We start from the raw sequence: 25,860 nt of genomic DNA, 5'->3' as shown, positions 1-25,860 counted from the left end.
CTGAGTGTAGCTGCTGAACCAGCTCACGTGTCCTGGCTGCTATTGCTCTGGCAGTGCACATTAATGGGACAAACCCCACAGACAGCCCTCTGGGACATGCACAGCTTGCATGCTGCCTGCTCTGCTGTTCTCTGCCACAGCTCCTCATGCCAGTGGAGAGATTTCATGCAATGCAAAGGGCTGAGCCTGCTTCACAATCCATGGGCTCTGATGTCCCACGCCCCACTGCTGGCTTGTGGTCACCCTGCTGGCCACCAGGACTCACATCCTTCTCTGCAGAGCTCCTGTCCAGCAGGTCAGCCTCCAACCTGTACTGATGCGTGCCATTATTCCTCCCCAGGTGCAGGACTCCACGCCTGCCCTTGTTGAACCTCATCACCCAACTCTCCACCCTGTCCAGATCCGCTGAATGGCAGCACAGCCTCAACCCACCCCACTGTCTGCTCATCTATCTCACACTTCCTAAACTTACCTACAAGGAAGTTATGGGAGACGACAACAAAAGCCTTGCTGAAGTCAAGGTACACAACATCCACTGCTCTCCCCTCATCTAGTCATCTGCTGCTCCAGCAGAACAGAAACACTCAGCCTTATTATCCCTATTTACAGAACAAACAAGCCAGGCACACTGCTTCATATATGCAACCATTTTCAAGTTTCTGTTTCTTAAGGATGCTGTTTGATACCACACAGCTTATCACTGCACCAGTGAACAGCTGGTACCAATGAACATGTAGCCAGCTAACGTGAGCAATGCTATGCAACATCAGCCCAGCAGCATCTTCATCACAAAGAAGAGAGTGCTATCACTAATTCTGTGCTCTGCAGGCTCTCCCGTCCCACCAGCCATTAGGTCTGAGGATCACTTTGCTTGGTTGCACATAAAACACAGCCTCCTGCTCCAAGTCCTTGCTCTGTGTGACAGCTACTTCCAGCACACACCTTGGGTCACTTCTGGAGGCTCCCAGGTTCCCACTGCCCAATGACAAAGCAAAACAAAGCATCTTCAGGATGTATTTCTTAACTTGGAACAGGACCAAATACTCCAAGAGCCCAAAATACAAGAGTTAGACTCATGATTTAAGTATTATGCGAAGACATTTTCAAGCATTTGAAGTAGCACAGCTGGTTAAACTGTCATGGCACCAAGAGACTGACGCCCAATTTACTTGCTAAAGCAATTTCAACTCTTTCTCTGCTTGGTTTAGTGTAAACTATCCACAAAGATAATCAAAGTACAGATGTCCTGCTTTGACTTGAATTTTCAAATATTTTTCCTACAACATAAATGAACTCAAAATGCTTAATCTAAATCCATGAAAATTAAAATGGACAAAGACCATACTCACATAGCCACCAGAAGTCTGACACCAATAAGGACAGCTTGCCTACTACTCTTAGCTCAGGTGCTACAAGGAGCAAAGCCACAGCAAAGATCTGGTTTTAAAAAGTGCACGGTTGGGGTGGGTAGGAATTAAACCATGTTAGATATTTCTGGCAGCCTACAGTAGGCACAAAGACAAGGTAGTATGCAAGGATACAGTTACCAAACAACGTCAGGACAATAAAGTAAATGGAGGAGAACATCCCCGAGTGGACACCGCCCTGTGACTCTATGCCATGGTACATCACTGCGTTCCAGTCCTCCCCAGTCAGGATCTGCACAGAGAAATGCAAGAGTGAAGAAAATGACACAAAGGGAGGATAAAGAAGGTACAAAGTGGGGAAGCTGGGCAATTGGACACAATCCTGGACTGGTCTCAGGCTGTGGAGTGGGACACCAGCCTTGCAGCCCTAGATGGTCACAGGTCACACACAGCTTTCTCTTCTGCTGCCTCTCGGTTATGCGTATGCTTTCCACCTCTGGCACGGGCTCCCATGTAGAAATCACATTCCAACACATCTTCCAACCCACCTCCATTTGTAAGTCATGCAGGGATGTCAGGTTTTAACAATTCCACGTGCAGCTCATATTTCCAAAGAAAACTCTGACATCCAAGCCCAGTGCCACGCGTGCTTCATCTCCCCTCATTTCAACTCAGAGTTTGCTCAGTCATGACCAAACACACAGAGTCTATAAGCACTGAGTTAGCCATATAACAGGAGAAACACAGCTAAACTCCTTCCCACTACTGAAAACCCACGATTCCCCAGACCCTCAGGGCTGCAAACAGCCTTGCTGCAGCTGATCATTGCTCCAAATGGAAAACCCTCTAGCACAACCACTGCAAGATTTGCACCACAACGGTTATTTTTCCTAAGGCCACAAGGATCTTCAGTCAACCAGGCATCCATAAGTCTCCAGAAAACCTAAGCAGAAGCAATATCCAAATGCGTGTGGGGATAGCAAAGGGCAGTTTGAAGGAGTTTCTGCTCCTCTACATCTCTGTGTATGAGCGGAGCCCTGAAGAGCTGTGCTGGCTGCAGGATGGGATGCTGACCCCAGGCTGATTAGCAAACATGAATAATACAAAACTCATTTTAGTAAGAGGAAGTACCTAAGCCTTAAATAAGCCTTGTCACTCTAGATGCTAACTTTGCATTATCCTGAACCACCTTCCTCACCAATACAGTGCAGCAGATTAGATTTTCATCTGCCCACCACAGCCAATCCTACTGATAGTTACATTCATTACATTGAGAAATGCCACTGGAATTAAGAGCTCAGATACCTAAATAGAAAGCTGTCTATGTGTTTAGCACAAGAAAAAAAAGAAGAAAAAAAAAGAAAAAAAGAAGAAAAAAAAACAAAAACCAAGAAACAGAAAAACACCCTGAAGCACAGTGTGAAGAAGCAATGAATCCCATGTGCATACAGTATGCTCCAAATAATTACAAATTCCAGACTATCTGCTGATAGAGAGAAAACGTCTTGCTGCAGGGCTGGTGCTGATGACAGCATTAAGGCAAGAAGAGACACAAGGCTGTACAGTGCATATACAAACTTGTTTCCCAAATGCAGTATCTGGTTGCAGAAAATTCACTGCAAGCCCAGAGCAATCTGCACCACTAGAGATGCCCTGGGCTTGCAGCAGGGAATGTGAACCAGACCACTGGGCTTCAAGCTCTGGCATTCAATTACACTGAGCAGCGTTCACAAACCTGTGTTCACATCATTCCCATGAATTCACAGCTGCTCCTTCTGTCTGGAAATGAACATATAGTGATTGCTGTTCATACAGACATTCATGAGAAGGGGGTTGGTGAGAGCATTTGTGTGACCTGCATGAGACCAGGGCTTGCAGATACCGCAGACTGCAGGCTGCACAAACACCCAGCAGGACTTGGGCTTCAAAAATCCAGGCAGAATGTTTTGAAAAGGAAACGAGATAATGAAGGAAAGAAGTTTCATGAAACTGCTGCAGAGAGATAACTGGTCTAAATTCAGCAAGCTGTGCGCAGAGCTGGGGATGCTCTCAGAAGCCCTGGTGAGATGCACTCTTTGACCTGCTGTCCTTCCCCCATTTGCACCATTGCTCCTCAGCTGCAGGAATTACTCAAGCAATTAGGCAGCAGCCCTCAAGGAGCAGAGCACGTGGAGTTAATAAGGCCTTTCTAATCTATAAAGTGTTTTTATGGATGCTGAGGTCTGGCTGCACCCTGCTGCCTCAGCTCCTCACCTCCAGCAGCCCCTGGGGCTCCCCTCCTTCACAGTACGTGCAGTTATTTAAGCAGCTGCCCTCCAGGAGCAGAATACATATGGTTGACAGAGGTATTTCTTCTTTATAGAGTCTCTGTGTTTATGGGTGTTGTAAACACTTGCAGCTCAATAGCTGCTGCAATAGAGGCACGTTGCTATTTGTCACACCTATATATGTGAATATATATATATTTGTATATACACTGATTGGCATTCAGCTCACAAAGGCTGTTCTTGAGAGCTAGGAGATGGGTAAAAATGTGTGATACTTTTCTGTGGGATTGAAGGGCAGTGGGACTCAGTAGCATCCAATGCTGAGGTCAGCCAGATAGACACAACACATCCTGGGAGACCCATGACAGAGGCTGTGATCAACCTTCCAACCTCAGTGGTTCTATAGCTTCATGTTCAATCTGAGCTCTGAAGGGGCTGGCTCTGAGGGAGGTCATCCATCTCCATCTTAAAACCTCTGCAAAGGCGTGTGGGATGGGCAGGGTGTATCTGGCTCTGTTGTATTTGTTCACTGCATCGCATGGATAATGACACTCTGCTTATTGGAGTAGCATCCAAATGGACCTTCTGGCTGGTCAAGGAGGATCCAAAGCCTCTGTTGAAGAAATGTTGACATCGTATCTGCCACTCAAGAGAAGAGTGAGATTGGCTGGGAGCAAGAGGTTATTGAAATGCCTCTGTGAGGTTAATTGTCAGTGAGTTAATTCGGTGCCAGTGGTTTTGCTGCTTTTAATTCATAGCTCTGATGCTTTATACAGATGCCATAAAATCAGCACTGTTTTCCTTCATCGAACATCCACTACACTACAGGGACATTCATCTTGGGAACAGAAAGGAAATATTTCAGCAAAGTATTTTCAAGAGATAGCTGTAGTCCCAAGCCAAAATAGCAATGAAATCTCCAGATGCTGATATCCGGAGCCTGACGGGGGCTCCGTTCCGACTCTGTGGCAATACCTTTCCATTTCTGTAAGCCCTTCCTTTGATGAGCACTAAAATACTATGCAAATATTAATCTACCATGATTTGCAATATCCTGCAAGGTAAGTACTGCAGAACCTGTTCTACATCTGGAGAACAGCAATGCCCATATGAAGCTGCTTACGCAGGGGTCATGGGATGCATTTTCTTTAAGACTATTTTTCTCTTTTAATCCAAAACTTGTCATCCACCCAACCCATCTTTTTTTTTCCCCTCTGTCTTTTCTCCTCATTTTTAGGATGTGAAATAACATAACCCAAATCTTGCTGAGCTCTAGAGAAGTTTGGATAAGGGTAAAGTCTTAACCTGTGCTACACCTAGCAAGGAAGGGAGGTCCTCCATGGACCTGCTACCTGCACGTTGAGCAGGATTGTGCATCTCCACCTCTCTACTTCAGTACCTGAAATAAATGTTTAAAAATGGCATGCAGAGAACAGCTGCAAAATGAGCCTCTTAAACCTGCACATTGCATCTCCCAGAGCTGCTACTTTCCCCTGCCATCACACAAACTTGCCCAAGGCTGATGCCTCTTTATGTGCTCCCCCATCGACTGTAATTCTTATCCAGCATTATCTTATCTTGAGCTATTACAGTGCAAAATGCTACATTACTTCCTTATTGCCTGGAGCTAGCTCAGGCACTTCTCCTCATTAAATTACAGCAACTGCAGGAAGAAGTGGGGCAGGTCAACCCGCACGGGCTGTGATTTTTGGCCAAATGGTTTATGCATTGGACCACATGAAATGCTACCACTGCAGTGTGCAGCTGTGGGCAGGGGCCTTGAGAAGAGGAGAACATGGATGCAACATCTTTGAGCACAGAAACATCTATTTCATCAAGATATTTCTTTACCTAACAAAAAATACTCTGCTCTAGCTTCCCTTAATTCGGGAGCATTGATCTTTAATGATGCACTGATTGGTTAATGTGGTCAAAACACCTAAGAAGGAAGGAATTCACCTTTCCTAAATTCATTGGAGACCTCTCTGCTCACCAGAAGCAGGAAGAGATGCCCAAGAATTTCTTTTCTGACCCAAGACAAGGGATGGCTTTACCTGGAACACTGTGAGAATGGCAGCTGGAAAAGTATCGAAATTCGTGGTTGGTGTTTCGTCTCTAAAATTGAACCTAGAGAAGAGTCAGAAATAAAAACAATAGCAATAAGGGAACAAGCAAATCTCCTGCAGTCCTGTAATATGTTGTAATCTGAGTCAGAGACCAACACTGGTTTCACCTGGACATAACATCCCAATGACTGCAGTGGAGAACGTGACGTCATTGAGAAGATGGCTAACAGAGCCATGAGCAGAAAGTAAATTTGGATCTGGAGAAAAACTGGCTCTTCAAAATTAATTATATCCTAAATTCAAATGAACAATGAAAAGATAAAACCATTTTGCAGAACAAGCCATTCCAAGAAGCCTTAGTCCATAGGTGCAAAGTCAAAACTGAAATTGTCTACCACTTCTCAGCAGAAAGGTTGGTGCATGTACCATTGGAGTCGGACTTTCCTGCCCTGCTGCCCCTCTCCTTTTGTGTATTCCAAGTGACTGAAAGCATAATGATTAATTAGACTTACTGCCCTCCAAAGAGCTGCATCCCCAGCAGAGCAAACACCACAATGAAGAGGAACAGCAGAAAGAGCAAACTGATGATGGACTTCATGGAGTTCAGCAAGGAGACCACGAGGTTCCTCAGGGAGTTCCAGTATCTGTGTTGGAGATCAGAGCACAGAAACCATTAGCGGTAGAAGAGTCTTCAGTTTAGAAATTAATTAGATCCATTCTTTAATTAAAAATAACTCTGAAAAATGGACAGCAAGGACTGCTGGCATCTTTAATCTCCCCCTGCCAATGTAATTGAAAAATACATTGAGTTCAAGAATGAGGATTTTTGAGGCAGGAATTTTTCCCGAACTCCTTTTGTTTTCCTCTTCTTCCTCTCCCCTGCTGCAGCTGGGAGGACCGAACCGCCTCACACTGCTCTGGGATCATGCACCCATTCCAAGAGAAGTTATGTTCATAACACAACAACTGCAGGTTTCGGGGGATATGTTGGTCTCATTGTGGAATATCTTTACTTTTGAAAGACAAAACCAAATCTCTCCTTGGAGGAGGAGGAGGATGGAGTCGTTGGTCACAGGGGCTTTGTCCTGCTTGGTGCAATGCCTTCAGGCAAAATCTGCTTCCAGCACCATCTCACGGTTAACCCCACTGAAGCAGCTCCAGCTCACCCCAGAGTAGCTCAACACCAAACCCTGGATGATTACAGAGCACCAGGACATAACGAGGGGCTACATTTCTGCAGCTGCCAGTCCCCATTAACTTCAAACATGACAAAGAGGAAAACATGTTGAGCTGTCCTCTCCTTGTCTTCCTTTTTGAATTTTAGTCCCTCTTGGGCTGTGTTCCTCTCAGTGCATCCTGGTGCCACGTTTGGGACTGACGCAATTTAGCTTTTAACTTTCACATCACTCTGCCATCAGCAGTCACACTGATTTGGGCCATAGGAATCAAAAGCCCTAATAGCAATTCTCCAAATCAAGGTGGACTATTATCTTCAGCTAAATACAGAGGCAAGGAGCCTTGGCCTATGGCAGGAGGGGTTGGAACTTGATGATCATTGAGGTCCCTTCCAACCCAAGTCATTCTATGATTCTATACGAAAAATGGGGGGTGGAGGGAAAGGCAACTGCTTGGGATCAGGATGTTTCCATCAGGAGAAATCTCCTTAATAAGGCCAAGGGAGTTTCTGGATCAGTGGGGTGAAAATCTGACTTGCTGCCCTGAGAGTGGGAGATCGCTCAGCCTGTTTCATGATTGCTTTGTCAAGTTAAACCTCAGGCTTCAGCTCTTTGCTATACCAGCTCAAATCCCGAGTAGTCACAACAGGCAAAAAGATCATTTTACCTCGCAAAAATGTCCAAATTTCTAAAAAAGCACACCATACAATCAGATACATTCTATCTCTGTAGCTCCGCTGACAATTAATTGCTAAAAATTTGCTACAAAATGTGCCATTTTCAGTAAGTAAGATTAGAGTGGAGGTAGACGAAGTGACATTTTTAGGGCAAGATCCCACTTCATTTACTGGACATTTACAGAACTTGGTGTTCCCAACTCCCAAGTGCCTCCAATGGCACACTGTCATGCAGGGATTTTGAGTCTTCGTGATGATTAGCATCAGATATAAACTGGCAAATTCTCCAGCTAACAAAACCCATGCATGGGAATAGCCAGAAAATACCTGCTTACTTCAACGTGCTCTTTTACTGTCAATGAAGGCAATGGTGTAGGTGGAAAAACAACAGCAGGAGCACCCAAATATTTCATCCCATCCCACAGCACTGTTTTAAAACAGAGAAATTGCTCTTGGTGGATTTGCAAGTTGCACAGCAGCTGTTGCTAATGGCAGCACACATTAACACAACACAAGAGCACGAAGACAACAGAGAAGCTGGAGCAACCCAACTCCAGTCAACATTCACATTTACAGGCTCCAGAGAGAAACCTCAGACATCCCCAGAGCAGACAGAGCACAGACAGCAGCAGTGCACTTATATTTGTGTCAGCACCGTGGTTTGAGCATCAGGATTTATTATCTGGTGGTAGCCAGAGCTCAGCTCAGTAGATCTAAATCCTTAAATACCATCAGCAGCAGATAAGGGCAGCAGGCACTTATTGAGAGTCTTGTTTTAAGCAAGTTTAACAAATAATGAAGTAAAGCTGGATGCAGCTGCCCCAAGCAGAATGGTTTCAAACTACAAGAGGGGAGATTTAGGCTGGGTATAAAGTAGAAGTGTTTTACACTCAGAGCAATGAAGCACTGCACAGGTTGCACGGAGAGGTGTTGGTGCCCCATCCCTGCAGACAGCCAAGGTCAGGCTGGATGGGGCACTGATGGAGCTGTAGATCATAGAATTACTGAGGTTGGAAAAGACCACTAAGATCATCTAGTCCAAGCCCAACCCATCCACACCTACAAAGCTGCACAGAAAGGTGTGGAAAAAGCTGTTAAAAGTCCTCAAAGGTGCAACTTTCTAAGAACAGCCTAACTTCTGTCTACCAGAAGCTCAGACTGACCAACCAAGGGAAGGACAATTCTACACCTGTGGTTCTCTTCCTTCCTTTACCCATGGGGTGACTTTGCACGGTGCCTAAGGTGAGTGAAACAGGAGCTGGACTTACTTGGTGACTTTGAAAATCCTCAGCAGCCGCAGAGCTCTCAGCACGCTGATGCCAAACGAGGTACCAGGTTTCACTGCAGCCCAGATGACTTCAAAGATGCTTCCCACAATGACCTGGAAGAGGAGCTCATTTTACAGAAGGGAAAACTTCTGCTTAGATCCTTGTGGCGCTGCCAGAGAGGCTGGGCGCTAAAGAAGAGTCAAAAGTTGGGGATGTGATGGTTTTCCAACGAAGGTTTCAGTGTAATTTTGCAAAACTGTGAATTAGCCAACAGCAGTATAAGAGGGGTTTGGTTCTAAATTTCTGCAGTCCAATCTAAAAAAGGGCAATATAGACTGGCATAGAGTGGGAAATCACTTCTTTCTTCTCTAGCAAGTCAATTACTTCAAAGTAGCCTTTTTTAGAGGACACAAGACTTTTTCATTACTATAACTCATAATTTATATAACTGTAAGTGCCATCTGTACAGGTATTTCATTTGCCTACCCTGCATGGTCCAGGCAGCCCTCAGAGATGTGGGGACATCGCCCCATCCACCTCATCCCATTAGAAAAGCACCATGGCTGCATCCCAAAGCTGCAGAACAGCCAAGTGTTAGCTCTTCACTGAATGCCCAGGCACTTCTGGCCACTGAGTCTTTGGGAGAGTGATTAAGATAATGGCTACGAAGAGATCCTAAAGAGTCTCTCATGTGCACACCCATCATCTGCCTCAGGTTATGCAAAATAAATTGTTCTCAGTCAAGGGGGTTGGTTTTGTTTCTAATTTTCGCTCGTTTGTCTTAAGGTTCGCAGAGCATTAACCTGAAGGGATAAATACTTCTTTTTTTTTTTTCTCCTGAAATCCCCTATTACAAAAAGGACAAAATAATAATAGGCTAAGCACAATCGGGAAAGGGCAATTATATCAACACGGGTTACTGCATAGCTAATTAGAGAGGATGGGCATTTCTCTGCTGATAGCTATCATTAGCTGCATTAAGCTGGCATTTCAGAACTCGCACAGACCGTGGTCCCATGGCATGAAGCACGCCATAAACAAAGCAGAGCAATGCTGGGGACCTGCACAGTGCTGTGGCACTCAGCAGCTTGTAAACCATTTCAACAAGCAGAAGCCTGTCTGTTTTTCGAAAAACACAGCAGGACCTGCAGCTGCTCTGCAAGAAGCATGGTACCCTGAGCTTCAAGGAAACACAGTGGGAAAAGAGGAACAAACAGCAGTTGCTCAGCCGGTCGCTCCCATTACAAAAGGAAGGAATTAAGATTCCTCTCCCACAGCCTATCCCTCTTGGGAATCCCTCGTGAATCAGCAAAAGCCTTTCCTCAGGCACTCCACGCATTACACTGATCATTAGCTTCCCTGGCATCTCAGCAGGGCCTCTTGGGGGCAGTTGCACATGAGACCCCGCTGGACCGTTTCTCCCAAGACTGATGTTGCTCTGTTTTGTTATTTCTCTCTTTGCTTTTGAACTGTTCTATCAGGATGGTTTGTCAGACTAAACTGGCTTCAGATGTCCCAGTGTGGGTGCAGGAGCCAAATTAGTTCTGGGGGGTGGAAGGTGGGTGAGGAGAAAAACACAGACAGAAGTAGGATCCCAGCGGGTTCTCTAAAGGATGGAGAATTAGGAACATATCAACAGCTTTACCTCCTGGGAAACCCTCTGCAGAGCTCAGTGCCAGTGCTGCACTCACTACAGCATGGTAGAAAGCAGAGAGGCCTGGTGGATTTATCTCATATTGATGTCAAGCTCCTGTATCACCTGAGCTTGAGCGGCAGGAACAAGTTTATCTTGAAACACAGAGCATTCTGGATGCAAGAGTCCACACCAGCTATCTTACACTAAGCAGGTTATTTATGCACTGGTTTCGTTCCACGGTTGGCTGTGCATTACTGGGCCATGCAGACAGAAGGGTCTGCACAGCACATTTCATGGCCCTGATCCACTGTCAGCTGCTACAGACACCTGGGGAGAAAGACCCACATGGAGGGACTGGGTGCAGCCAAACCAACCTCAGCCTCTTGGACACAGATGGCTCTTGGGTTTGATCTCAAGGGCTGTTCAGCTCTGGGCTTTCACAATGATGCTGCCAAAAAGGGACTGTGGTAGCTCTACCTGTAGAGTCTGTACGTCAGCACTAAATGGATCTGAGTTACAGCTTTCTTGTATTATCTGTTCAGGCTTCAGGGCACTCGTGTCTGAAAAGCACTGCCTATGTATCTTGAGGTAACGGCCATGGAAAGGATGATAGGGAGATGAGCAATAAGATGTGTGGTTGTTTTTTTGTAATCTTTCAATCACCTCATTTGAATGGGAGAGAGACTCTCCCATTAATCACAGCACTTACTGGTGCTGATGCTGTGAACAGCCTGTAACTCACTGAGGAAATGAAACCCTTGACTGTCACATTTCTTCAAGAGGAATGATAACCAGGGGAGCCTTAATGTGTTTCCCTGCAGCTAATTTATATGACAACCACTCCCTGGCAAAGACACCCTGTCGGCACCACTTCCCATACTCACTCTGAAATGCCCAGCCCTATTCAATCAGGGGGACCATGCAGCTGAAGCCTACTCACCCCAAAGTCAAAGCAGTTGAATGAGGAATGAAAGTAATTTCTTGGTCCCAGTCCATACATCTTCAAAGACATCTCAGTAAGAAACAGACCCAGAAAAACAAACTCGGCGAAATCTAGGAACCAGAGAAGAGATGACATTAGTCCACAAGACCTCAGTGGGCAGATCTCTTCATGCAGGGAACAGCAGTCGTTTTTCACAGTGCAGACTTTCTCCTGCTGGAAGAAAATCCCTTTGCAAAAGCAAACAGGACCCTGAGGAGAGTTTCACATGGTTATGTCTGTATGTACATGAGCTGCATTCAGACTTGAGGAGCTGGGAGGTCAGTGTTGCACGTGTTTTGTGGGAAGGTCCATATGAGCATTAAATAATACTCTCAATCTCTCTGCAAAGGAATTTCAAAAGGAAAGTTCTGGATCTAAAATTCCCAAAGGTCTGATTTAATTGCACAGACAACGTTTTGCAAATGCGTGCTGGGGACGTCCATGCATATTTTGGGAGTGGGGTGTGAGCTTTTATAACGCTCTCTCATGATAAAAATACCTCCTTACCCAACAGAGCTGCTGCCTCTGTGAGCTCAGGCTCAGAGGTGTTGGGTCTGCTGTTAGTTTTGATTCCTATTACGCCTGCACAACCACAGTTCTGGAAGAGCAAGTTCAGATTCCTCCTGCCTGGCATATCACAGGCAAAAGGCTGCCATGATTTTGGTGGGAAAATGTGTCACATCTGATGAAACGAAGGGCAGAAAGAATGTAGTTGGAGTTTTCTATTTCCACGTCAGGTTTTTAGGACTTGAAGCTATAGGAAACATTGTGTTCGGTGTTGTAAGTTACCAAAGTTAGACTGGGAATCCAAGGAGCAGCAGCAACAATGGAATATTAATAAAAATCAAATATTAAAAGGGTAAAAATCCCCTCAGTGCTTCCAAAACAAACCAAATAGCATACAGCAAACCTCTCCCTATAGAGAAACACTGACAGAAAGAGTCAGACTTCAGAAGGCAGAGAGCAGAGGTGTTGCTTAAAGCAGCACAGACTTTCTCACATGCTGCAAGGAAGGCTTCTCCTCTAATTAAAGTTTCATGATTCCAGGAGTAGTAAAGAGATGGCACCAAGCTTCTCTCAAAGGTGCATGCTGACAGCAAAGTGGCAATGGATACACTTTGCAGCGAGGAATTTCTCTTAAGAAATCCCAAATCCTGGGTGTTTTGTACACCTGGAATGCATGGCTTCAGCCAACAAGCATGGGGAAAGAGAAGGGAGAACAGCAGGCTTCTTTCAGACAAGGGTTTTGTTCAGTTTTCAGCCTTGTACATTTCTCCTAAGTGCTTTTGGCCCAAGTTCATCTCACATCGCTGCTTGTCTTGTGCAATTGCCTGAAAAATACAGCTTCAATTATCAAAAAATAAAAAGGGGTTTTACATTTTAAATCAAAGAAAGCCATGAAATATCATGAGCATGATGTTAACTGAAATCCAGGAAGCATCAGCTAGATGAGAGTGGTTTTATTAATGCTTCAGCAAGGAGCCTACAAGGGCACTTCTGCCAACATTTACAGTAAGGGAGGGAACATCATGAGGGCATTAACTATGTACACCATGTAACAGACTCCTTGAAACTAGGAGTAATAGCCTTAAAGGAGACTGGCAAGGGCAAAGCATTCAGATCTGAGGAATAAGATGGCAAAGTGTGAGGTGTGCAGACTTCTCAGCCCTTTTCCTACCAACAGGTAGGCTCCACTGGTTGGATCTTCATGCTCACAGAGCATCGAGATGGCATGGAGACGAAGGAACAGCACTTCTGCCTTCCCCTTAATGCATGGAACCTGCTTGGAGAAACACCTGCTACATCATGTCTCTATTCTTCTCTCCTTCCTGGCAGCAAAAAGGCATTTACAACACAAGGGATCCCAGTGGCAATCATCCAGTTACACTGGCAATACATCTCACAGTCCAAGTGCAGAGGATAAGGAAGGGACCAGATGAACTAAATCTCAAGCATGACATGAGACACCAACAGGATAAGAATACGAAATTGAAGCAAAACCAAAACAACACGTTCAGTGGTAACAAATTCTCCTGACCACAATTAAAAAGACTGCAAATAGTAAGAATGTTTAAATTCTTAACTATTAATAGCTGACCCTCTAAATTAGATGCTTAGACTGTAGCTTCCAAGCCTGACTCTAAAATTCCATCCTGCACTTCCATTCTGCATCCTGTAGACTTTGGAAATGGTAATAAACAAGAGGCAAAACTCCCTTAGCAAAGCAGATGCATCTTCCCTGGGTGAGGAAGAATTGATGCTGCTCCTGTCACCTATTCTGCTCATTAGCCCAGAGGGAAATCTTGCAGCAGTGTTTATGCTGTTTACGGAGTTGCTCCCTTGCTGGGAAGTTACCTCTGGTGTCTTAGGTTTCATGCTCAGTAGAGCTCAGCATGGTGTTTATTTGAATGACTTCAATGCAAAGTCCCCCTGTCGTGAAGACTGACGTCAAACCCATGCGTTGAAACTGGTGGCCATGCTGGCAGACCAAACTTAGAACCTTTGCAAGAGGTTGCAGAGCAGGCCAACAGAAAGCACTGCACAGCCTTCACGTGCTTTTTGTGTCTCCCCTTCGTAGGGAGTTTCTCATCCTATTTATCCACCAGACCCATTTACCTTTCAGGTAGACCCAGTATTCTTTCACAAAATAATGAAAATACTAGGTAGGATTTTAATTGCAATTTTCACCATCAGGTCTCAGTGCACTTTGCCAAAAATAAAAGCAATCATTTCATAAGAAGGGAAAGGAGGAAGGAAACAAGGATTAATATTCCATCACCCATCCACTGAAGTATGAACAAAAAACCAGGCACTACCCAGTGCAATGTTTCATCGTTGGACTGACACATCCTATGCTCACACACATGCAAGTCCAGATTATTATGGGAGAAAATCAGCCAGCAAAAGGCCAAAGTAGAAAAGATTCAAACAATATTTGATATCAAAATACAGGAAACTCAAAATATCCAAGAAACAACTTCCTTCAGTCACCCATGAAAGAAAAACCCATCTCATCCTTTCACAGCCGTTGACTTCCATCTGGAGCAGAGCTCAAAACAGGCAGGATAGCTGTATTTCACCACACACCACAGCAATGGGAGAACAGGGGATGGAGGTGAACGTGGTGAGTTCCTTGGACACAAGGAATTCACTCAGAGTGAATCAGCTTCTCCAGCTGACAGATCAGATACGTGATTCCTTCTGACGTGGCCCTGCCCATCTAATTGAAAATGCAATTTTGTTGTTTGGACCTCCTGGTGTTCAGACCCCACAGGTAATTTAATCTGCCTTAAACAGAAGCATTTTGTAATGAAATTTTAGTTAAAAAGTTTGATATTAAGATTCTTATTTAATTAAAAATTTGTACCATTGGCAAAGGCCACGCTAGTATCTTCTTGCCCCAAACTTTTGAATTAGATATTCAGCAGCTCCTTTTTGTCAATCACCAATGGATTAATTCCATTTCTGCCCTGGATCAACCCAAGTCTTGTGTCATTAAGAGCAGGTGTCAAGCCTGCCACTTCTGTTTCCTTTTCTCTTTCTCCTTTTGCATTAAACCAACCAGGAGGAGAACCTCAGTGAATTACAACTTCTCCCTCTGACAAGGCAGACGTGAAATGTTCAGCAGACATAAATAAATATGCTCGTTTGAGAAAGCCTTTTCTTTGCAACCACACATGCTGCATATTTATATCCAGAGGGAGCTGGCTATCTACTTCAAAGGCAAACACAATATCATCAACAAGGCATAATTGCATCAAACACGGGGTTCGACACAGCACAGCACACTGAGAAGCTGTTCTCAAGCTGTAATGTCTAAAACACTGTTTTCCAACATTGTGCTTTTCAGAATGGAGGCATTATAGAACCCATTTTTAGACAAATTGAGAAGCAAGCTGAAGATCCCCGCAGCATTAGCCAGAGAAATCCAGAGAGAGTGTCTTCATGGAGGGCAGCCATAGGCAAAGGGAAGTCTGGTGAGAAGGCTCCCTCCTCCCAGGGGAAAACTTACTGATTTAATCCAAAATCCTTTTCACCACAGTTCCTAAAATCTGATTTGGGGATGCCAGGGAGCTCCAGGTCCTTCACCCCTGGAGGTGCCCAAGGCCAGGCTGGATGGGGTCCTGGGCAGCCTGATCTGCTAGGGGGCCCATGACAAGGGTCAGGACTGGATGATCTTTAAAGTTACTTCCAACCCAACCATTCCATGACTCTGTGATCTGCACTATGTGCCCACATTACAGATTTTATGTTTTGTTGTCCTTACTGATGAAGATGCATCTTTTCTGCAACTAGACTTCAAGTGATGCTTGTCTATGCTAGATTATAGAGTTCTTTTCTGTCAGAATTCTCTCGGTGGAAATAAGTGCAAACAAATGACCATGGCACGCTTTATAGGAGATAGTCTTCTACAGGGAACTGAAAATTGCTTAATTGATAGTCCATGCTCTGGGGAAGGGCACATGCCAGGTATGATTGTACAGTATAAGAAAACTTACTGCAGAGTGGCACTGAAGTCCTTCCCATACAGGGAAGGAAAACTTCCAATTTAATTTGGAGATAACCATGAGGGCATGAAGTATGTCCTGTTATTCACCATACCTCAAGAATACCAGAAATTTCTCATCAGGGTGAATAGCTCTTACAATATGACTAAAGAAATTCCAAGCCCCTTTGTAAAGCTCCTGCTGTTCCCTTTTCAAAGCAGTTGCAGCAACATGGAATATCAAGTAGAGAAAGCTAATCAGAACAACTCAACAGCAGAAAAGTTAAAAGAAAAGACCACAGGAAAAATAAATCAATGCATACCTGCAAGGTTTTAACCCACCGTTCTTTAAGTAAAATTAATTTGTAACGTAATTAAATGTTCCCCCAGAGGGACAGGTATAATTGAATTAGAGCTGCTTGGTAGAGTTGCAGGGTTTAACAGATCTTCTCAGACTTCACCACACTCCTCTCCTTCTGCCACAGCTCACACAGCTCCTCACTGGCCCATTTCTGAGCACCTTCCGCAGAACAACTTCATTAGCATTGGCTGCTTCAATCACTCTGCACCCCATCAGCCAAGCCCTGCTCCTCTGCAGTGAAACTCCCTCACCATGGATTAACTCTAAAGCCACTCCTAGACTGTGTCACTCGTACAGTTAAAGGATTTGGCCAAGTACTTCCAGAAGCTATTTAAAATCCCCTGGTTTTGTAATATCCTGTTCTGCCTGCATCTAAAGGATTTGTGAACGAGCCTTGGGCAGAAGAGTGCTTTCAAGGAGCACTCCTCAAGAGCTGAACTACAGATGGGCTCGTTCACAAATGTGTTTGGTGCCGGGTTAATGAGGATGGCTGTGGTCAGTGTACACAGGAGGGAGAGGAGTCAAGCCCAGTCTTACCATGAAAGCAATAATGAGAAAACCAGTTAGTCCACACGTGGCCCAGTGTACCTTAGGGAATAAAATTCCTTGTACTCAACAACAGATTAGCAGAAAAGATTGTGCCAAAAAAAAACAGTAACACTCCCCATGAAGTTGAGAACTCAGTAGTAACACTTGCTCTTGGGTGAGTAGTATCATTGAATCCTAGAATGCCTTGGGTTGGAAGGAACCTCAAAGACCATTCAGTTCCAACCTGGTCCCATGGGCAGGGTTGCCAACCATTAAATCAGACATCAGATGAGGCTGCCCCAGCCAACCCTTTGGAGCACCCACAACTTCTCCAGGCAGCAGCATCCTAGCATCAAGAAATTAAAGTATGACACCCACATTTTTCTGAATGTAATTCGTAAGTTGGACATTAGGAAAATTTCACAGCTTCAGAAAGATAGACCCACCCCAGTCCCTGATTCAAGGCACAACACAATTTCAACATTCCCTGCTTCCTGTCTGCAGCTGAGGTTGTTTGGGAGCCTAATTAATGGCTGCTGTACCAAATACAATTCCCACCTAGAGGGAATTTCATTATAATCAACACAAGCAACCCTAGCAGCTCCCAGATGAACGTCAAGAGAAGTTGCTGGCTCACAACTTTCTTAATGTCCTCTTAGAAATGTTACTGTGTAAGGTGTTCCCAAAAGAGTGCCTGGAAATCTGTACTCTTCCTTTTTAAGCTGAAAGACTTAAAGTGTTACTTTTTTCCCAGATATTTAGTCCTAATTCAAAAGGAAATCCTAAGCTTCACACTGCTAATTACTCTGCCAATCTAGCTTTCCAGTGTTAAATTTGGGAAATGAGTGAGACTGATATCTCTGTGTGGTCTGTCTTTTCAGTCTAAATCTTGCAAGAGAAACAGTTGAAAGGAGCTTCTGTCCTCCTTACACATTTCATTATAACTTCAGTTACCTGTCTGTATTAAATATTTCAGCAAACATTAATAGGGTGTTTTTTGAAGTCGGAGCAGCCAGTATTCCTGACCCCTTAGCTCTATAAAAGAAAAACTTCAAACATTTGCTCCCTTATAATAATGCAAGACCTGAAGATGTGGGTCTAAAAATATTTGAGTATGTAATTTATATAGAAATCAATGAAAATTAGGTAGATAAGTAACTTTAATGATCTAAGTCACACTTATTAAGTCAGACTGTTTGAAATATTTTTTCCCCTAGCCTTTTTTCTCACTTTAGAAGTTTTACTCATATTCTCAACTTGCCCCATCTGAATAAAGATGTGTTTCTGGCTGTTTGACAGACTCAGAGATGGCTGATTTTATAGCTCTACCTTTCAGAAACAAACCTTCCATCCCTTGCCTTTCCAAAGCAAAGCTCATGAAGCCCCACTCTCAGTGTTATCCCATTCTGACCCAATATATTCAAACAAATTTTCCAGCTCCAGTAGTCACAGCCTGCAATCTTCATTAAAATAAAAGCTCAATTCACCATACTCCACTTCTTTTTTTAACAAAAGGCTTCACGAGCAACTCTGCAACCTCAGTGTAACACCACAACGTGTACGGGCATCCACCGATTTTCTATCACAAGACAGAACTATTGGCAATTAAAAAAAATAACAAATCATACTTCAAAAGAATCTGTAACTATCTGAAGCCTTATACTGATGGGTGACCATAGGAAACAAGCTAAAAATAAAGCTTTATCACAAGTGTAATAAGTCCACTCTATGGTATTATTTGTACCACTACTCCATGTACTTCCACAGAAGGGCATCCTGAGGTTTATCCATTTATTTAAGGAAGACATAATTATCAAAAAAAGCTCTTCTGCAAAGTTGCAAGCAGTTAAGGAATATAGAAGTAATTGCTAAAAGTGCAATAAATTAGCGTATGATTCTGTACACACATACAGATGTTTTTTCCTCCCAGGTAGCCTTGGTGATGGCACAAATGGTCATCCCAGCACTGACAGAGCTTTGGATTTGTCACAACAGAAATACCCATGGATGCAGATCAGCTGCAAAGTGGCACAAATTCTGCAGTTCCTCCTACAGAGCAAACCCTCCTCTGACATCACCAGATTAACATGTGGTTGAATCACGTGGTTGAGTTTCGGGTACAGTTTAAGATCACATTCCCAAATCATCCCAAACCATGAGATGAGACTACTGATGTAGTCGTTTTCTGAAAGACTCAATGAAAACATGACTCAATGAAACACGACTCAACAAACCTACTAGAGCAATTCATTAATGCATTTGCCACCCTACTCTAGGCAGACCTAAGAAGCCACAAACAGACCTCATGAGGATGCGACACCAGTGCTGTGAGCAGCCCAAACACAAGACCCAGAGAGGAAAGGTACAGGAGAAGTCCCTGGTACTCACACAGAGCAGTGGTGAGTTTCTCTGGCTGATCATAGTGCACCATCGCGACGCAGAGCGTGTTGAGGGCAACCACGCAGAGCACGATCCAGTAGAAGCTCTGGGCTTTCACCATGCGCCGGATGAAGAAGCGGAACATTTTCTCTTTCCTCCTGAAGTAGGATGAGCTCTCATTCTTCCCACTCTTCAAACTGGCACGGGCAAAAGGAGACCCTGGACAGTGAGGCATAGAAAGAAGAGTCACCACAGCACATCCAGGCAGGAGAAAGGCCAGAGGATGCCTAAGGGTATACAGGCCCACTCCTGAGCACCAGGCTGGGCACACTGAGAATGGACTGAGCACAGGCATCTTGCTTGCAATGACTTTGCAAGGTACAAGGGCTGAGATTTTAGAACTTCATGGCTTAATACTCAGCTCCACCATCAGTAGGAAGTGGGCTCCCAACTCCATGAAGCTATCCTGAATGTTCCAGCTGAACTCAGAACCTTTAGAATCCCAAGAGACTGCAGCAACAATGTGTTCGGTATGGTGGTGTGTTGGGTTGAGTGGTTGGATTGGGTATGGTGGATGTGCATGGAGCACATCCCCTTGGAGCTGTGCAGCTGCCAGCAGGTCCATACATCCCCACTCAGAGCATCAGCACGGCCAAGCCCTTATTACCGTACTGAGCCTCCTTATTTTACTCTGACTTCACATCTCTCTGCAGCAAAGGGCTCAATCTGCCTCCATGCATCATGTTTTGGGCACAGCTTCTCATTTTGTATCCATTCTGCCTTTATCAGCTACATTTCAAGTCTGCTCTGAAACCCTGGAAGAGAATCAAATGTTTTAATAATAGCAAGCTGACGAAGGAAACAATTCCTAATGTAAGCTCTCCCCCTGAGGTAGAAGCACTGTTGAAAGGAGTGATGGAAAAGCAATCTCTGGTCAGTGCAGAACACGTACATCCATGGGAGTTCTTCTGCAACAGCTACAAGTGCTGTTGCAAGCAGGGTACTGGTGATGGCCACAGGCTCTCTGCTACCTGCATCACACTGTGTTCACACTATGGTAGCAAACCTTGTCTCTTGGCAGTTTAAGGTGAAGCAGCGTGCTGTTGGCCTTCGCTGTCATTGGCTGTTGCCTCCCAATGGGTAGGACTGGCCAGGACACACACTGCCCTGCTTGGACCGAGCACCTGACAGCAGGTGACCCGCACTGACTCTCCTTGGAGATGGCTGAGTTACATGAACAAAGTGTTCTGGCTATGGCAGCCAAGTGATTCGAGTGCACTCGTCGGCATTTCAACACCTCCAGTGACGGAAGGGGTGAGGATCTCACCCTGTGTCATCTTGCAGTAACACCAAACACCGCAGTCACAGATGGGTGGTGACAGCAGGGAGCTGTGCAGCACCACCTCCCAACCAGCAAGCTCCGTGCTCCTTTGCTCAATTCTGGCCATCCAGCAACATCCAAATGCAGGGCTGCACCTGGCTGAGTTACAAACCAAATCCTTGTTGGGAAGCTCGGTGGGCTGTTGTTCTATTAGTTTGATCATCTTTCCTTTGTTGGTGTAGAAATTAACAGTAGTAGTGCTCATCTGTTACTTTAAGGTGATAAAATGAAATACAGGTTAAGAAATTTTACTCAGTCCGAGGTGATACTGCACCACAAATGCTGTGCTCTGCGTTGGGCCCCTCACTACAGGAAAGACATGGAGGCTCTGGAGCGTGTCCAGAGACAGGTAATGGAGCTGTGATGGGTCTGGAGAACAAGTGTGATGGGGAGCAGCTGAGGGAGCTGGGATGGAGGAGGGAGACCTTATTGCTTTCTACAGTTCTCTGAAAGAAGGTTGTGGCGAGGTGGGGGTCAGCCTCTGCTCCCAAGTAACAGTAATTGGACAAGAGGAAATGCCTCAAGTTGTGCCGGGGGGGAGTGGGTTCAGGTTGGGTATTAAGAAAAATTTCTTTAGAGAAAGAGTGGCACAGGCTGCACAGGGAATGGTGGAATCACCATCCCTGGAAGAATTCCAGAACCATGGAGATGTGGCACTGAGTAACATGGTCAGCGGGCATGGGGGAACTGGTTGGGGTTGGACTTGATGATCCTAAAGATCTTTTCCAACCTTAATGGTTCTATGATTCTGTCTTCCAGGAAAGAATATCAGGCCACATTGTGTATTTAAAACGTCTTCTTTCCTAAAGATGTCTCTAGCACAGCTTGGAGAGTGAGGAGCCAGCACTGACTGCTGCAGGGTGGTTAGTGCGGAGAAAAGTCAAAGAGTCAGGAGAAAATGAAAGAATAAATCTTAAGAATAACTGCAGAGAACACACTGGGAAGTGTTTACTGCTATCGAGCTTTATAATGCAATTATAAGGCTCATTGAGGTACTTGTATTTGAATTAAAGTGCAACGTATGCAGGCAACAGCCAGCAAGAGACCTGTCAGCATCTCTGCCCCTCTGGTCTGCATCACTTTGCACTCAGTAATTGCGTTGTTAGTTCTTCCATAGTCCTTATGCTCTCATCAGCAAGATGCGATAGCACAAGGAAACCATCCAAAAAAAAAAAAAAAAAAAAAAAAAAAAAAAAAACTGCTCAAAAACATATTCCTCATGCATAATCACCCATATGATCTGTTTGTTTATGTTATGAAGTTTCAGTCTTTCCAGAGCCTGCAGAAGGAGCAGGCTTTATCCTGCTTGCTTTACCCACTTCTTTTTTGACTTGTTCCACAAATCAGAATCAAACCCGCTTTCCCCCAGTGGATGAACCGCTCGCAGGAGGTGGAAAACACTGCTGTTATTTTCCCTGCCATATGCTCCCGAGACAGTTCCCAGCTCTGCACCAGATTATGCACGAGCCCAGATGCTCTGTCATCCGCTGCCACCTGAAAGGCTGAACAGAGAGATCTGTTTGGATGGCATGGGTGCCCAGTGCCTGGAGGGACTTGGATGTGATTGAAAAGATCTCGTAACGGTTGCAGCCATCAACAAATGCTCCAGAAATGACCATTGCTTGTTATCCATGCAGGGATGCGAGCAGCTCGGAAAGAAAACAAAACAAAAACCACACACGGCTGCTGCAGTTTTGCATTCCTTCATCAGCTTTTCTCATAAGATTGTCAGCAGTTTGGCCATAAAACCCCACAGCAGTTCAGCAGAGGGTGATGGTGTCAGGAACACACAGAGCAATGCTCATTTACAGCGAGCAGGTCTTCATTTAAAAATGGGGGAAAAAAAATCCAGCAACAGCTGTGATCTTCTAAAAGGTTAATGCCAAATTTCCAAAGAGTATTTGAGGCACTCATGCTTACAAGCATACATGGACATGTACTCTCAAGTGTACTGTTTGTGCTGCTACCCTTATGCATCCAGGATTTGCTGCATCGTGGTATCTGGGGTGCCAAGACATTTCTTTGGAAGATAATGAGAACATCTGCTACTTCAGCAGCAAAACAAAATACAGACTCAAAGAACAGGGAGAGGAGCAAGCAAAACAACTCCAAAGCAGGCAGGGAAATGTCTCTCCAGCCAGCAAGGAAAAGCCACAACTGACGGATGCCCACAGATCTCCCTTTCTCTGGAGTGCCAGGAGCTCCCATGCAGACCCCCACTGGCCTCCCCTGGCAGTCCCTGAGTGGGACCTGGCTGCCCAATAATTTGCAGGACAAGTAGGACCACAGCAGCCTGACACACGTGTGTTCTCTGGAACTGAAGCATTTTGGGTAGGACAAGAGGTTTTGATAGAAGAGATAATGGCCTCAGGTTGCACCAGGAGAGGTTCAGGTTGGATACTAGAAAAGATTTCTTCTTCTCAGAAAGGGTGGTAATGCATTGGCACAGGCTGTACAGGGAGGAGGTGGAATCACCATCACTGGAGATGTTCAAAAACCATGGAGATGTGGCATCGAGGGATGTGGTCAGTGGGCATGGTGAGGATGGACTTGGTGATCTGGTCATTTCAACCTTAGTGATTCTATGATTCTATACCAAATTTGCAGCAGCAATGGCAGACTTCACAGGATGCCACCCTCTATACTGGAGGTGTGTGGACAATCACGTGGCTGTGCATCACCACATCTGCCTTTAGAAACTGGAAAACTCAATGAGAACCCTTGTTCAGGCAAGAATGAGGAGTCGAGGGCCACTGTCCAGCATTTCCCAGTGCCCATTCCTCTTGGCAAATCCATACCTCGCTCTGCAGTGGCAGATGTGAGTAAATGTCTGTCCACTTCCTGTCCTCCCCACAACAGCTGAGGCTTAGCGGGAGCGTTTGACATATTTGGGTTTCATGAGCATAAATGAGCGCATTCCAAGCAGAACTGTGGGGTGCCCAGCATACTGTGGTATCTCCAGGCATCTGGGCTCTGTTGGAGGTGCAGCATGCAATAGCATGGCAGCAAGGGGAGTGGGTGAAGCTGCAGTGCCTTTGGCTTTTGGGAAATTTTGGTAAATTGAGTGATTTCCCTTTCGGAGCAAAAGAGCCGCTCGAAGAAACGGGACATGAACGTGTTTTAGTTGAAGGTCTAAACCTGGGGGAATGCGAAGCCAGTACTCACCAACGGAGCAAATGTCTGTGAAATGGTCCTCACCTTCTTCAGCATGAATCAGGTCGTTTTTGCTCTTCTTTATTGCGGCTCTTTTCAACACTGTGTACAAATTAAAGAGAAAACGTCCTGTGAGCTTTCAGAGTGGGTTCTCTCTCCCCCTCCCTTCTCTCTCTTCATGGCCAGCACTTACTGCCCAACACCAGCTTCAAGCTCTCACACAAGGGCAAGCTGGAGCAAATTGGCCAACCCAGAGCCTTGCAGGGCCTCTGCATGCCTCGATGCAGGGCAGTTCTTCACTTAACCTTCTACATCCTGAAGGCTTGCCAGGCACAGTTCTGCATGCTTACACAGAAGCAAGAGGATGGGGGGAGGGGGGTCACTGCAGCTGCTGGACCTTTTAGCGCAGCAGAAAGGCTGGGCAGGGTCACTGAAACTCCCTGAGCCCCCATGGGTCATGAGATGAGTGCTTCCATCCATTAAAAACATTAATGCTGTTTACAGTGTGCACCATTAAGAAGTTAGCATTTACAGGGCTTGGGTACAGCTTACCGCAGAGCGATGCCTTAAGCAGCGAAAACACTATGGTGAAAGCAACTGCTGCAAATCAGTGCACGCGCTCTTAATAGCACCCACTGCACAACCCCTTCCCTCTGGGAACGTCCTAGCTCTTTGAGAACACATTTTGTTCAACTGCATCTTTTATCGGGAGGGTAAACATCGCTGCATCGGTTTACACGAAGGAAGGAAGGAGAACCGCAGCCTGAGGCTGGGAGAGGTCTGCACTGCTCACCCAGCACACACGGGGAAATGCAGGATGCTGGGCCCGCCACCACCTACCTGCAAACCTCGAGAACTAGCAGAGAAAAAATACGTCGACACAGTTTTGTCACAGCTTCAAGACATACAGGAACTAAGCACCGCTTGCTATCAGCAGTAAGACACCCCACGGTGTGGTGATACAGACTGGTCAGGAGGCACACACAGCAAGCCCACGCACTCCACAGCGACTGACATGGGGGTGGGTTCGTACGAGAAGACTCTCTCACCCTACACCAGTTTCCCTGCCTTGCAAACGGATTCCTTCCTTCACAAATTAGTGCTCGTGTCACCTCGAGGGAGCCCCCAGAACACCTCCCAGGTTCACAGGCTTGAAGAACAGAGAAGAGCACAGCTCTTCACCCACTGTTGTAACCTGGATGTAATTTTCACAGATAACTTCTTCTGTTATTTCCTTCCCCACCCAGCAGTAGGGCAGTCCCAGCAACACCAGCCTTAGCCTCCTTCAGGCTGCACCTCTCCCAGTAAATTCCAGCGTGTCCGGGGCCATCCCAGCAGTGGAACATAACCAACCCTGGGAGTAAAGTTTTACAGCACTCATTGGCTTGAAATGAACACCACCTCCTTTATCTTCTTTCCCCCCCCAAAAGTTCTAAATTTAGCAATTAGAGTATACCATGGAATCGTGGAATGCCTTGGGTTGGAAGGAACCTCAGTGATCATCTAGTTCCAAAGTTCCTGCTGTGGGCAGGGCTGCCAACCAACAGATCAGGCTCCAGATCAGGCTGCCCAGGGCTCCATCCAGCCTGGCCTTCAACAGTTCCAGGGACGGGTCCATCCACATCCTCTCTGGGCATCCTGTGCCAGCACTCATCACCCTCTGTGACAAACTTCCCCTTGATATCTAATCTACATCTCCCCTCCTTTAGTTTAAAACCATTCCCCATCTCTACAGATACTTTGGATGCAACATTCCCATGTAGGAGGCTGAGACAATTAATCAGCAGAGAGGTGGGCTGCTCCATATCAGTTGCCCTTCCCTGAGGCTGGGAAGATTGACTTAAGCTTATCAGCAGGGATGAAACCTTGGTGTATCTCTGAATTCTACGGCCTGCACCCACCTCTAGTTTGCTTACAGCACTCAACTCTTCAGCTCTTCCAGACGCTCATTGCAGCTCAAGACCACAAACCCTGGCTATATCCACACACCACCACACACACTCACACACACAACAGAAAGATTTGCCAAGCGCACCTCAGCCCTGACCTCTTTCCAGCCCCAGGTCCTCCCGAGCACAGGTCACACAGCCAAGCCAGCGGCCGGGCACGGATTGCACCGGGAGCCACCGAGCTC

At 45.6% G+C, this 25,860-nt stretch overlaps 2 protein-coding genes across 2 annotated transcripts in view; both read right to left on the bottom strand.

The window, feature by feature from the left end:
* LOC100539318 (voltage-dependent N-type calcium channel subunit alpha-1B) overlaps positions 1–1,656 on the bottom strand; it is a 95,961-nt gene extending 94,305 nt beyond the window's left edge. The window contains exon 1 of the mRNA XM_031556159.2: positions 1,542–1,656. Within this exon, the coding sequence (XP_031412019.2) occupies positions 1,542–1,629 (88 nt within the window). The 5' untranslated portion in view covers positions 1,630–1,656. The remainder of the gene's footprint in view (positions 1–1,541) is intronic.
* Positions 1,657–8,585: 6,929 nt separating this feature from the next.
* LOC146543114 (voltage-dependent N-type calcium channel subunit alpha-1B-like) lies at positions 8,586–24,001 on the bottom strand. Its single transcript, XM_085239660.1, has 6 exons — positions 23,920–24,001; positions 23,739–23,828; positions 19,202–19,411; positions 11,397–11,509; positions 8,821–8,933; positions 8,586–8,619 (listed from the first exon to the last, which is right to left on the bottom strand). Exons 1-6 carry the CDS (start codon positions 23,999–24,001, stop codon positions 8,586–8,588), a joined length of 642 nt encoding a protein of 213 aa, XP_085095786.1.
* Positions 24,002–25,860: the final 1,859 nt, after the last annotated feature.

Source organism: Meleagris gallopavo, chromosome 19 (genome assembly GCF_905368555.1).
Source record: "Meleagris gallopavo chromosome 19, MGAL_WU_HG_1.1, whole genome shotgun sequence".
In the NCBI taxonomy this organism is placed as follows: domain Eukaryota; kingdom Metazoa; phylum Chordata; class Aves; order Galliformes; family Phasianidae; genus Meleagris; species Meleagris gallopavo.
Note: the sequence above shows the minus strand (reverse complement) of the source record. Positions and strands in the feature narration are given on the sequence as shown.

Bases quoted from the DNA above. Each gene is read 5' to 3' on its own strand.
- LOC146543114 (XM_085239660.1), bottom strand. From the start codon at position 24,001: ATGCAGAGGCCCTGCAAGGCTCTGGGTTGGCCAATTTGCTCCAGCTTG. The intron at 11,510-19,201 runs GTGAGTACCAGG...TCTGGTTCCTAG, and splicing joins GAAACTCACCACTGCTCTGT to ATTTCGCCGAGTTTGTTTTT. The intron at 8,620-8,820 runs GTAAGTCCAGCT...CTTTCTGTGCAG, and splicing joins AGGATTTTCAAAGTCACCAA to CTTTGTAGGTGTGGATGGGT.